We start from the raw sequence: 14,166 nt of genomic DNA, 5'->3' as shown, positions 1-14,166 counted from the left end.
TGGACTAGTTTCAAGTGTTTCCCTCGCAGCTGTCTGCTCTTATGCAACTGAGGGGACTGCCTGAAGCTACATGAAAAGGCTCCATGTGATCTGTATGTTTGGTTACACATTCCTCAAGCTTTAGCGAGTCTGTGAGATGTGTGGAGTTACTATCAGCACCCAGGTGTGGCATCCCCAGGCGCTTGGCTTGAGGAATGTTTTCATGAGCAAATCTAGGGCCTTTTCACAATTTTAGATTTCCTCACCTCTGTCCTCCCTGGCCTCCTTTTGAAAAAGGTCAAAGGTAATCGAGTAGGGGGAAAGTGGATGAAAATGCACTTGTATAAATTAGACTGGTCATAAACATGTGCTTCCTCGCCAAATGAAGGCTATCGAGGAGGGGAGGACCGTCTTCCATTTACCTATTAACGAATTGACAATTCTCAACAACTTATTGGTTTCTGGGTCACAGGGAAGAGAGGACAGACGTTTACCCCAATTAATTTTATGCTTTTGATGTCTGACTTTCAGATCTACAATATATGTTTCTTGCAATAAATGCACATACCATTGGAATAACTTATTTGTTAGTAAAAACAAACAGCCATGCTTTATGAACTTTCATTTAAAGCACTCAAATTAATTTAAAAATATTATGTTCTCATTTAAATGCATTTACAATATACAATGGGGAAAAGACTATGGTCTGCTGAAAAACCTTGCAGGGTATGAAAACAGTTCTTGGCTTGGTCATCGTTCTGTGGTAACTTACAGTGCACCAATGGCCCTCTCCTCTCCCCCATCTTCTGTATCACTGGAACACACCAGACTGGGCAGCATAGAGGTGCAACCATCACCTTGCTCACAGGACACGGCCCCAAAGAGGAGGGAGCGAACCTAAGGAACCAAAACACATGACTCATCATTAATAGACAGCTGAGCAGACTATGAGGATGGGTGGAAAAACAGCAAATTGTGAAACAGTATTCGCAATATGGTCTGGTGGTTCTTAGGCAAAAGGGCTTGAGATATGAGGACTGTGCAACCAGCCACACACCTTACATACGTCACAATTCACCTTCACCCTGTATCTTTCAGGTCAATCACATCACATGGTTAAACATTATTGCAAGGCACATTCCAGGTTGAACGTTAAAGCAAGGCCTTATCTGTACTTTGGAACTTACCAAAGTATGGTACCAGTCGGAGCCTGCCAAAATAACAACACAGTGGCTTGAGGGCACAAACAGAAGTCAACCAAAGTTCATATTTTGTTCTAATTTACCTTGGAGGAAGGAGGAGTTGTGATGCCACGACCTCTGTGTGTGTAACGTGGTGTTCTGAGCCTGTCAGAATATTCTCCTGTCCTGGTGAACTCTCTCATGAGGGCTGTTCCACTGAACACTGGGCTTCCCTGGCTGGATGCTATCAGCTCGCCTGCAGAGGGAAACCCCTGGGCCTGGGGGGGACCGGCATCTGCCTCACACGGGCCCTCCGTAGGCTCCGCAACACCTCCACACCTGAGAGCATATAAGGATCATTACAGCAAGGCTGCCTTCAGGCATTTCCCTCCAGTGGTCTGCCTATAGTTGTTTTCCATATTGAAAACAGATGCCTGTCAGTCTCAAATCAATATTAATTAACCACATTCGTGATAATCAACAAACTTAAGCAATAGCATTGCTAACAGACATCTATATATATATATATATATATATATATATTAGAAGTTATATGAGATGCGCATGCCACGTTCTACTGGGAAAAGGTTGTTTTTAGATAACCGAGCAGTGTGAGTTTGAAAGAAGTCTGCTCTCATGAGCGTGTGTGTTACATGATATGCCGCGTGAGTTACTGCAGCTGCACGTGCATCAGTGTGTGAGGGAGAGAGAGGGGAGGGGCAGAGCCAGGGAGATGGCAGGGAGAGAAAGGGAGGAACATGGAGAGAGAGTAGAGGGGAGGTGGCAGAGCCAGGGAGATGGCAGGGAGAGAAAGGGAGGAACATGGAGAGAGAGTAGAGGGGAGGGGCAGAGCTAGGGAGATGGCAGGGAGAGAAAGGGAGGAACATGGAGAGAGAGAAAAAAGGGAGCTGTTGTAAGAGTGACACTGCTGTTGGATGTTGGCTGTGCTCCAAGGTTGCATGCTAGGACAACCTAACTCTGTTTCGCCTGTTCTCCTGCACATGGCAGGCCACTGCCTCTGGCTGTTTTCTTAGTGTTCCTCAGTATAAACATGCATTCCATAAACACCACTGACTGCACCACAGAGAGAACCAGAATGTGCCGATAAAGAAGCGTCCCAGCAGGAGAGAGAATGGGAAGGAGCTGGGTTTTAAATATCTTCACTTATCTTCGTCAAGGTCAACATGAGAATAATGTGTGTGTTTGCCTGGGAGGTTATGGAACAGCGGGTTCAGTAACATAAGAATATAAACATAAATTGTACAACTACAACATAAACCTGTCATACAAAAATCAGAGTATTCCATGAAGGTATAAAAATGACATTTCCATTTTGGTCATTCGAACATACTGTATGAACGTTTCCTTGAAAAAGGAAGAAGCAGTGCAATGCAGCGACGTCATAAGTGACCCAGATGTGCCACAATCCGGCTGGGACTGGTGCAAATCCCACCTCAGGCGGCTCAGAGCAGACACTAAGAGAGAGATACATAGAGGCCGGGCGGGCCACACACTGAGTGACATCCTCGCCACAGCAACGTAACAGGTTAGTAACTGTGGGGGATGTAGGGATTACAGCCTGTCAGTCTATCAGGCCTCTAACCCAGCCAGCACGGCCTTTCCCCAGATAGCCAGCCTCTGTCACAGTGCTACTGCACTGTTCTGTAACACAACGCCCAATGAGGCACAAAAAAAAGCACATGCTGGCCAACTGCCTCCGGTAAGGAGGACATCACAGGTACAGCCAACTCTAGGATTCTAGGAAAGGCTAGTTCAAATTTACTCGACTGTGACTGTCACATGACTGGGCAGGCGCTTTAAGGCTATCTAAGCCTGTTAACTTTTTTATTTGCTATTGAACGGAGAAACCGCTTCTCGCTAGGACAAAATGTCCTGCATTTCTACACACCATGCCTCTGAACAAGGGCTTCTCTGACTATTGAAATCATTTGGGCACTTCTACATACATTATTTGATATAGCAGTAGGGTTGCTATGGTGACTACATAATAGATGATGAAGATAGAAGCAGATTAAGGGCAGCATGTGATGCTGGTGATGTGGTGTATTACACAATGTTGGACCAAATACAGAACCCCCCTATCAGTGGTGGGGTAATAACTGTTTAACGAATGGTGACGGCTACCTTAGTGCAGCAGGAGCCTGGGCCTCTGTAGCCTGGGAGGGGGTCCTGCTCTCTGGGTTGACAAGAGTAGCCAACACCACACTGGCCTCCAGCACCATGTCCTCTACACTGAAGGCCACCGGCCTGACAAACAGCAGAACACAACATTAGCATACCTAGAACCCGGGCCCTGAGATTTCTCCAACCGTGTGAGCAGACCGGGAAAAACTCCAGGCCTAATTTAGGACCTAAGTAAAAGAGGTGATAGTCACTGGGTATAATCACAAGAACCAGGATACTTACTTTCCCGCAGCGCCAAAGTGGGCAGATACTGTTAGACCATGTGATTCAGCAAATGACAGCAATCCCTAGAGAAGAGGTTAATACATTAAACACATGCATGTTTGGAGTAACTGTTTGATCATTCACCACCAATTAAAATAACAGGTCACAATACTCTGGTACTCTGCTAGACAGCAATGTACATTAGATGACAGGGCACATATTACCAATGTTGCTGTGTACACTAGCCATAACCTTTCAAGTTGTTGGGGTCAATCACAGTGAAAGGGGTAATCATGGGTTCAGTTGAATTGCTTTGTTCGATGCCCAGACACCAGAGCCTCTGTGTGTGTTCGACTAGCCCCTCTAACACACTGTGACAGGTAAGACTAGCAGCAATGTAGAGACTGGCTCACTGTCCAACTCAATCACAGGCTAGCATGGACACACAGCAGTCTATAGCTAGGCATAGCTTTACTGTGTAATGAGGGACTTCACAAAAGGGTACCCCCAACAACATTCCAGGACGTTAGGGTTGGGTCAAAGGATGTGGGTCTGTGCACAAATTGTGACACTTTAGTTGTACTTTATAATAAATAACACAAAAAAACATAGGATGCAAAATGGCTGCCTTTTTGGGGTCCCAATGTGACATATTTTGCTATTGAATCATGCTGATGTTTTTTTCTCCTCTGAGGACTTGGGTATATTTGGAACATGGTATGAGAGTTAGGCAATCAATGCATGTGTTCTACTACTTATTACTGTCTGTTCACTAAAAATGTAGTCATGTGTGGGGAAAAAACATCATATTATAACTTGATTCATTAGGGTCATAAAACAAAATCCCGCCCATGAGGGGAACGTTCCATTGAAAATGATAGGGTACAGAGTCTCCTGGACACTTGGGTCCTGTAAATAAATGAATTAACCCATGGGTATGCAAGTACAGACAGTGACACCCTCCCATATTCACAAGCTCATGTGACAAAAAATAAGGTCCATCCCAAAATAACCCCCTTACCCTAAGCTCCTTCAGACAGAAGGTTATGTCTGAGTCAACTCCAACCTGGAAGTAGTCAAACTCACTGGGCTCTAAAGACATCTCAGTGTGCATGGCCTTCATTTGATCTGCAGCCCGAAAAATCAGGAGTTAGGCACAATGTGTTACCGACTTTTTGTGGGTTGGTTTTTTCATACAGCGCAGACAGTGCAACATCTCACCACTTTCATCTTCATAGTAGCTTTTCAGATTGACTCTCAGAGGAGACATGGACAGAGTGATCTCTTCCTGAGACACTGGGAAGTGCATCACCATGTCGCCTAGAAGTCTGGCCCAAAAATAATAATACAAATTTAATACAATTATAATAGATAGTACAAATGTAAATTACTAATTAAATTAATCATCATATACTGTATACCCTTGTCATGACGTTAGCCTCTTTGGGTATAGCAAGCCCCATTCCCCTCTCCCCGCCTCCCCCTTTCCTCCTTCAACTAGGTTGCTGTGGTCAGAGAGACGTCGTAAATTCCTGAGGATCTCCTCATGGACACACAGTATAGAGAGAGTACATTTTCATAGAGGACAAAGGAAATCCTTCCACCTCACAGAACTTGAGGTACAAACAAATTTCATGTTCTGGAGAAAGTATAAAAGATCGGTGAAGAATCCAGCTACGAACAGGTCCGTTTGTGACAACTTGGGGAAGCTCATGGGAGACGGTGTGGCCACATTACCATAAAGCTGTTTATATAATAGCCTCAGATATGAGGTTTACATCTAATTGTTGTATAAGATGAATGAGTGAGTATGATACTGTTTGTATAATTGTGTAATATGATTTTGGACTGTTTAATGAAGAAAAATACAATTCCCTTTTGATTTGAACTAAATCAGAGAGCCGCCCCTGACCCCAGTTAGGGTCAGGCCTCCTGGGACAGCTCTTTTTCGGCCCTTCCGAATAAAACCCCCACTAGGGTTTTCGATCAGCAGACCAAGCTTACCTCAATTACGAGATGGCTAAAGGTTGCAGACCATGTTTTTCTCCATTAGGAGAGTACAAAGGTTGTAGACCATTGCTGAATCTTTTAACCATACCACGTGGTTAAACTCTTAAGACTATCGATACCGACAGAATAAGAACAAGTTTTGATATGAATTACTAGTCTCCAGCTAGGAATTCGGTATCATTGAATTCGGTATCATTGAAGAACAACAACCGGCGAAACATCCATTCTATAACGAAACAAATGAATGTCACTCTGAACTATCCACTATAACCACGACAGAGAGAGAGAGGGAGAGAGACGGACAATTCTACAAAAGAAACAAACTTTTCACCAGCGATCAAGACGACACACTGGGCGTAAATATATATATATTGATTGCAATTGTTTTCAATGAGTGAGCGTTCATGTGCAAAGGATTAGCATTTCAATTGTTATAATTATCACTTTGTAGTGACTTCTTAGTCGACCCCCACTTCCCCTTTTGTCTAACAAGCTGGTTTAGCCCACTAGGGCACATTCTCCTATCATTTCATGTAACCACACTTACCTTGTTTGTTTAAATGTTTATGCATTTCTGTGAATTAATTAGTTAGTAATAAATAAATGATTTAAGACAATTGATGTATGGATGACTCATAGTGAAGACTGGGTTTGTGCAGATAACCAACAATTTACGACATTTGGAATGAGACTAATGTGAGGTAAAGTAAATAATTCATTAATTCGAAGACTAATTGACCAGATAAAATATCTGAAAAGTTATTTTAGGAAATGATAACTTTGTAATCTGAATATTTTTCCTTGGTGCCCCGACTTCCTAGTAATTACGGTTACATGATTAATCAGTCTAATTACAGAGAATCTTTGATAAAAAACTATCAGTCTTCAGTTAATGATAGTAAAGACACGACACCCTGTAGTAAGTCTTAGTCAGTCTCTGAATCACTCTTCATCAATGTCACGAGGAGATAGATTGGGATATGTTTATGGGAGCTCACCTGGGCTGGGCCTTCAGGACATTGGGGCAGAGGTGAGAAGGAAACACTGCCTGCAGAGCTTCACTCTCCTGGAAACCCATGTTGTGTGTTTTGGTGATACCTGTCACAATGAGTATGAGATGTTGGGACACAGCGCCATCTAGTATTGATACAATGCATTACAATCTAAGAAAGAATCCCCTTTGTTCCAAAATCATTGTTGAACACCTACTGGAATTTGCTCAACACACACCCACACAAGTCCTTAATATATAAAACAAGATCTTATCTGAGAGCACTCTATTGGACTGTTCTCCTACCATGTCTGCAGTGAAACTGGAATATCACCCGGTTGTCTGGGAGATTAATGGATATTTGACAGCTATCCACATTACGCTCAATGGTAGCCAGGCACCGAAATAGCGGCAGCACTGACTAAAACCAAAAAGATGTATGTTAATACACAGCTATTACACTATTAGAACTATAAAGTATCACCCATTGTAAAAGCAATGATGCTGGACTGTTCCATATGGGCCTGTGTGAGACATTTATCTATCTTGAGATGTTGGGGTCATATTCAGCAGATTCAGAACAGCTTGGCCATTACCTTCATGACCAACTTGCATTTGACAGTTCCACAGTCCTGGGCTGGTCCTGTGTCTGGGCTGTAGTGTTGGAAGAACAATGGGGAGAAGAGGAAGCAGGCGTAGGCAGAATGGGCTGAGTTCACTGACCTCATTGCCAACTACAAGAGACCAGACCAGGCAGATAATTATATGCATAATGGTTAGAACAGGACAATGTTATGTAGCTAACACTTTACATTGATAAAGCTTTGTAGACCATCAACAAATCAAACGTTATTTGTATAGCACACTTCAAATGGACTGATGCTTACCCCTTTCATCATAGGATCCAACCATAATTCATCTCCTATGCGTGCCAGGGCATGAATAGCCTTCCCAAACACTGTCAGAAACAGAGTCAGAGATACTGTTTATGTAGATTAAATTCATCAATTATGTGTCAACATATTTAGCTATCTAAATCCTACATTTGAGCTATCTAGCTAAATCACTTTAGAGAACAATCCGCAGACTGAGGTAGGCTGTCAAAGCTAGCCAACTTTAGAGAATTAGCCAACTTTAGAGAGTAAGTTAGCTAGCTAGCTAACGTTTATACTATCCTGTTTGGCACATTTAGATAGCTAGCTAAATTAGCTAGATATGTACTTTAAAATGTGTTGCACATTTCTGTATCAATACGTTACAGTTATCTATATTCCAAAAGATAACATACCTTTAACACCGTTTCTTTCAATTACACACTTCATTTTGGCAGTCAAGTTCCACAACGTTTGATTTTGTGGTGATCACTAATTAGTGTCTGTCGGTGCAGTTGACGCGCAACAGCTACAAAACAGCAGCATGAAGATGATTTACTAATGAACCATATTGTGTAATATGCTAATCTATTAACATTATGGTTAGTATGACTATAAGTGGTCATGTAATGTATATTAAGTTAAAATTCTAAAATCCTGAATGCATACAAAACAAGATTCAAGATATTTTTTACCAATATAATTTATTGTCAAGCAGTCACACTGTAGTAAATGCACTGCAAACACATTGTTACATAATAATCTCACAAGCCTATTACAGAAAGCTTCCCAGCTGTCATTTATTTCTCTTCAGATGTTTCTGTATATTAGTTTTGCCCCTGCTTTTTGGGGGGATTATATTTTACATTTTTCAAATACTCACCACATTATCAACTGCAAATTAAGAGGTAGAGTCAGCAAAATGACATTGCACGAGCAGCACTTGCAGATATTGTGATGAGCAAACGAGCCAGATGAAAGACTGCTCTCACACACAGTATCTGCGCATGTGCAAAGGTTCCCTTCATGCTCTTACAAGGTGGTAGCCACGGGACCAAAACAGTGAAGTTTAGACTCGCGATTCAACGACTTTTTAGCACACTATGCTGTTTAATTTGTGCATCTACTTCATATCGCTGACTCTACCTTTAAGTTTTAAAACATGTATTATTAAAATGACGTGTAATCATACAATCAACAGACAATAAATGTACAGTGTGTAATAATGGTTTATAAACTATTTAAAAACTCGTATAAACAGTTTAACGGGAGACTCAAATAAATGTGTTACCAATAAGGAGAATGTGTTTTGAAATTATACAAATTATACTATACTTCAATACATTGTCAGAATAATAGAATGTATGACTGACTTCATTGTAATTATTTCAAATACAATCTTCTCACTCTGCACTGTGACTGTTGGTAATCTTTGGGAGGATAACTTTAGAGTGCACTGTGGTGCCCTTCCTCTGTCCATATGGCTTGATCCTAGATCCAGAATCTCTCTCATTGTCCATCTTGAACGTGAGCCGATCTTTAAGCAGTGGACCTCCAGTAGTATGTTTGGTTGCATCCAAAGAGCTATGACCTTGAGGGAAAACATTCAATCTAAGATAGGCAATAGTTGGTGTATATTCCATTCTAAAGTAAATACAATTACAACCCACCTGATTTAATACACCGGTGCAGCACATTGAGATAGCGTTGCTTCATCAGTCGCCTCATGTGCTCGGTGCTGTAGACATTTGCAATACTGTAGAGATATCGTTTCTGTCCAGTTGTGAGGGTTGGATGCTGGAACATGATAAGAACATTTTGTAGAACACTACATTTACATTCAGCAATATATTAATTATGGTATATGGCAAATAACTTGCTGACATGTTACCTGTAGAAATGGTGCAGTCATCATGGACTTGGGGACGTGTATGGTTTTCACCTGCTGGTGGTCAGGAACCTTGAAATGTGCTGTCCTGTGCATCTCCACCCTGGTGTTTTGTTCCTTATACACATGCTCAGAGTCTGTCATATAGATAGGTGTATTAATGAGGCCTCTATCTGCATTAATCACACAATTGTTGATTGAGTAAAATTTTAATGCGTATTAGATCAATCACCAGTAATGTTAAATAGATTGATGAACCAAATTAACATTACACTAACATTTGGATAACCCCCCAAAATACATTTACCAAAATACCATTTGGAAAGATATGGACTCCTATACCCGACTGGCTTCTGTGGTGTCTATTACATGCCACACGCAGGCTATTACATTTCATTTCTCTATCAACAGAGCAGCGTTTCGCCTTGCATTTCTGACTCACAAAATAGCCAATAGTTTCAAATTAACTATGTAAACATGCAAACATACAATGCACAAGTTAACAACCAGTTAGTACCAGTAGTACATACCTATATATCTATGATGGTACATGTTATTTGACTCCGCAGATCTACAAACATGAAATAATAGAAACTTGATCTGAAATGTTTGCTTTGAACGCAATAATAGCAAAGCTCGAAAAACAAGTCATCATTAAAAACAGATGTGTCTATAAATATAATGCACTAATTTCATTAACATTCATTACAGAAGCATACAACTAGTTCATTTTGCAAGCCTACCTTGTTGCTAAAACGCGGCTACCACCGCGTTTTATCAGGCGATCTCCTTTTCTTATTTCCTCGACAAATGTAACCTGTTTTCTCATGATTTTGTTACTTTGTAACAAATCGATGAGGTCAATGTTAATATTGGTGGTTACAAGTATCAATCTTACATTGCCATGGTCGTGTGACCAGGAGAGGATGTCAGTCCATTGGGCAGATCCAGAGCAGACTACTGACAAGAGGTTATACAGAGCATTCTCAAAGTATTCAGACTCCGTGACTTTTTACACATTTTGTTACGTTACAGCCTTATTATATAATGGTTTAAATGACAAAGCGAAAACAAGTTTTTAGAAATGTTTTGCAAATGTATTAAAAACAACAACAACAGAAATACCTTATTCACATAAGTATTCAGACCCGAGACTCAAAATTGAGCTCAGGTGCATCTTGTTTCCATTTATCATCCTTCAAATCAAATCAAACTTTATTTGTCACATGCACCGAATACAACAAGTGTAGACCTTACCGTGACATGGTTACTTACAAGCCCTTAACCAACAGTGCAGTTCAAGAAAAGTTAAGAAAATATTTACCAAATAAACTAAAGTAAAAAATAATAAAAAGTAACACAATAACATAACAATAACAAGGCTATATATAGGGGTACCGTGGGGGTACAGGTTAGAGGTCATTTGTACATGTAGGTAGGGGTGAAGTGATAATAAACAGTGAGTAGTAGCAGTGTACAAAACAAATGGGGGTTGGGGGGGGGGGGGCAATGTAATAGTCTGGTGGCCATTTGATTAATTGCTCAGCAGTCTTATGGCTTGGGGGTAGAAGCTGTTAAGGAGCCTTTTGGTCCTAGACTTGGCGCTCCGGTACTGCTTGTGCGGTAGCAGAGAAAACAGTCTATGACTTGGGTGACTGGCGTCTCCGACAATTTTATGGGCACCGCCTATTACATAGCTCCTGGATGACAGGAAGCTTGGCCCTAGTGATGTACTGGGCCGTATGCACTACCCTCTGCAGCGCCTTATGGTCAGATGCCGAGCGGTTGCCATACCAGGCGGTGATGCAACTGGTCAGGATGCTCTCGATAGTGCATCTGGGGACCCATGCCAAATCTCTTCAGTCTACTGAAGGGGGAAAGGTTTTGTTGTGCCCTCTTCACGACTGTCTTGGTGTGTTTGGACCATGATAGATCGTTGGTAATGTGGACACCAAGGAACTTGAAACTCTGAACCCGCTCCACTACAGCCCCGTTGATGTTAATGGGGGACTGTTTGGCCTGCCTTTTCCTGTAATCCACAATCAGTTCATTTGTCTTGCTCGCATTGAAGGAGAGGTTGTTGTCCTAGCACCACACTGCCATTTCTCTGACCTCCTCCCTATAGGCTGTCTCATCGTTGTCGGTAATCAAGCCTACCACTGTTGTGTGGTCAGCAAACTTAATGATGGTGTTGGAGTCGTGTTAGGCCATGCAGTCATGGGTGAACAGGGAGTACAGGAGGGGACTAAGTACACACCCCTGAGTGGCCCCAGTGTTGAGGATCAGCGTGGCAGACGTGTTGTTCCCTACCCTTACCACCTAGTGGCGGCTCGTCAGGAAGTCCAGGATTGAGTTTCAGAGGGAGATGTTTCTTCAACTTGATTGGAGTCCACCTGTGGTAAATGCAATTGATTGGACATTATTTTGAAAGGCACACACCTGTCTATATAAGGTCCCACAGTTGAAAGTGCATGTCAGAGAAAAAACCAAGCCATGAGGTCGAAGGAGATGTCCGTAGAGCTCCAAGACAGGATTGTGTCGAGGCAGAGATCTGGGGAAGGGTACAAAAACAATTATGCAGCATTGAAGGTCCCCAAGAACACAGTGGCCTCCATCATTCTTAAATGGAAGAAGTTTGGAACCACCAAGACTCTTCCTAGAGCTGGCCGCCCGGCCAAACTGAGCAATCGGGGGGAAGGGCCTTGGTCAGGGAGGTGACCAAGAACCCGATAGTCACTCTGACAGAGCTTCAGAGTTCCTCTGTGGAGATGGGAGAACCATCCAGAAGGACAGCCATCTCTGCAGCACTCCACCAGGCCTTTATGGTAGAGGCCTTTATCAATCAGGCCTTTATGGTAGAGTGGACAGACGGAAGCCACTCCACAGTAAAAGGCACATGACAGCCCGCTTGGAGTTGCCAAAAGGCACCTAAAGGACTTCAGACCATGAGAAACAAGATTCTCTGGTCTGATGAAACCAAGATTGGCCTGATGAAACCAAGATTGGCCTGAATGCCAAGTGTCAGATCTGGAGCCAGTGGCGGATTTAAGCATAGGCGACATGGGTATCCGCCCAGGACGGCATCTTCCCGGGGGCGGCATGGGGCACCGCACAATTTAAATAAATACAAATTCTGAATGGTGAAATTTGCGCAATCGGTTTTCTATCACTCATTTACACGTCACGTCAATGATATCATGTCACCGTGTGGGACTGTGGATCAATTAACCTTGTCGGAGTGGGCGCCCTGATTCTAGTTTGTGAGCTAAGCAGGCTACTGCCTGGGATTGTCTCCCACTCAGAAGTATGAGATGGCGCGGGGGCGGGGTAGGTTGATCTTTGGTCTCCCCACTGGAAGTCCGATCAAACATCTCTGGAAAGACCTGAAAATAGCTGTGCAGCGACACTCCCCATCCAACATGACAAAGCCTGACAGGATCTGGGAGATACTCCCCAAATACAGGTGTGCCCAGCTTGTAGCGTCATACCCAAGAAGACTAGAGGCTGTAATCGCTGCCAAAGGGACTTCAGAAAGTACTGAGTAAAGGGTATGAATACTTATGTAAATGTGATATTTCCATTTTTTATTTGTAATACATTTAAAAAAAATAAAAAAAACCTGTTTTTGCTTTTTCGTTATGGTTTATTGTGTGTAGATTGATGAGGGGAAAAAATAATTTGATCAATTTCATAATAAGGCTGTAATGTAAAAAAAAATGTAGAAAAAGTCAAGGGGTCTGAATATTTTCAGAATGCACTGCATTGATAAAGTATTTAGACCCCTTGACTTTTTCCACATTTTACTACATTACAGCCTTATTATAAAATTGACAATAGTTTTTTTCCCTCATCAATCTACTACACACAATACCACAGATTTTTTTGCAATTTAAAAAAAAATAACACACTGAAATATGACATTTACACAAGTGTCAGGTTTCCTCCAGACGTGACGCTTGGCATTCAGGCCAAAGTGCTCAATCTTGTTTTCATTAGACCAGAGAATCTTGTTTCTTATGGTCTGAGAGTCTTTAGGTGCCTTTTGGCAATCTTCAAGTGGCTGTCATCAGTGGTGGAAAAAGTACCCAATTGTCATACTTGAGTAAAAGTATAGATACCTTAGTAGAAAATGACTCAAGTAAAAGTCACCTAATAAAATACTACTTGAGTAAAGTCTAAAGGTATTTGGTTTGAAATATACTTATGTATCAAAAGTACATTTAATTGCTAAAATATACTTAAGTATCAAAAGTAAAAGTATAAATAATTTCAAATTCAAATTATATTAAGCAAAGCAGACGGCCCCATTTTCTTGTTTTTAAAATGTACAGTTAACCAGGGGCACACTCCAACACTCAGACATTACTTACAAAAGATGCATTTGTGTTTAGTGAGTCCACCAGAACATAGGCAGTAGGGATGACCACGTGTTCTCTTGATAAGTGAATGAATTTCACAATTTTCAGGGAAAATGTATGGAGTAAAAAGTACAATATTTTCTTTAGGAATGCAGTGAAGTAAAAGTTGAGAAAAATATAAATACTAAAGTTCAAATACCCCCAAAATGACTTTAGTACGTAAGTATTTTTACTTAAGTACTTTACACCATTGGCTGTCATGTGTCTTTTACTGAGGAGTGGCTTTCATCTGGCCACTCTACCATAAAAGGCCTGATTGTTGGAATGCTGCGGAGTTGGTTGATCTTCTGGAAGGTTCTCACATCTCCACAGAGCCCTCTCAGAGTGACCATCGGGTTCTTGGTCACCTCCCTGACCAAGGCCCTTCTCCCCTGATTGCTCAGTTTGGCCGGGTGGCCAGCTCTTTACGAAGTCTTGG

At 41.9% G+C, this 14,166-nt stretch overlaps 2 protein-coding genes across 2 annotated transcripts; both read right to left on the bottom strand.

Annotated features, from left to right (window-relative positions):
* Positions 1–670: 670 nt before the first annotated feature.
* LOC139389964 (RAD9 checkpoint clamp component B) lies at positions 671–8,389 on the bottom strand. Its single transcript, XM_071137017.1, has 11 exons — positions 8,326–8,389; positions 7,458–7,528; positions 7,167–7,304; positions 6,877–6,991; positions 6,578–6,677; positions 4,791–4,897; positions 4,591–4,697; positions 3,588–3,652; positions 3,306–3,428; positions 1,265–1,499; positions 671–876 (listed from the first exon to the last, which is right to left on the bottom strand). Exons 2-11 carry the CDS (start codon positions 7,467–7,469, stop codon positions 748–750), a joined length of 1,131 nt encoding a protein of 376 aa, XP_070993118.1. The 5' UTR covers positions 7,470–7,528; positions 8,326–8,389; the 3' UTR covers positions 671–747.
* A 186-nt stretch (positions 8,390–8,575) lies between these two features.
* On the bottom strand, positions 8,576–10,259 carry LOC139390254 (protein FAM216A). The gene is made up of 5 exons (XM_071137515.1): positions 10,074–10,259; positions 9,861–9,901; positions 9,334–9,467; positions 9,113–9,239; positions 8,576–9,033 (listed from the first exon to the last, which is right to left on the bottom strand). The coding sequence occupies exons 1-5, from the start codon at positions 10,157–10,159 to the stop codon at positions 8,846–8,848; spliced, it is 576 nt and encodes a 191-aa protein (XP_070993616.1). The 5' UTR covers positions 10,160–10,259; the 3' UTR covers positions 8,576–8,845.
* Between the last annotated feature and the right edge of the window lie 3,907 nt (positions 10,260–14,166).

Source organism: Oncorhynchus clarkii, chromosome 30, assembly GCF_045791955.1.
Source record: "Oncorhynchus clarkii lewisi isolate Uvic-CL-2024 chromosome 30, UVic_Ocla_1.0, whole genome shotgun sequence".
Classification (NCBI taxonomy): domain Eukaryota; kingdom Metazoa; phylum Chordata; class Actinopteri; order Salmoniformes; family Salmonidae; genus Oncorhynchus; species Oncorhynchus clarkii.
This window is presented reverse-complemented; position numbering and strand designations above follow the sequence as displayed.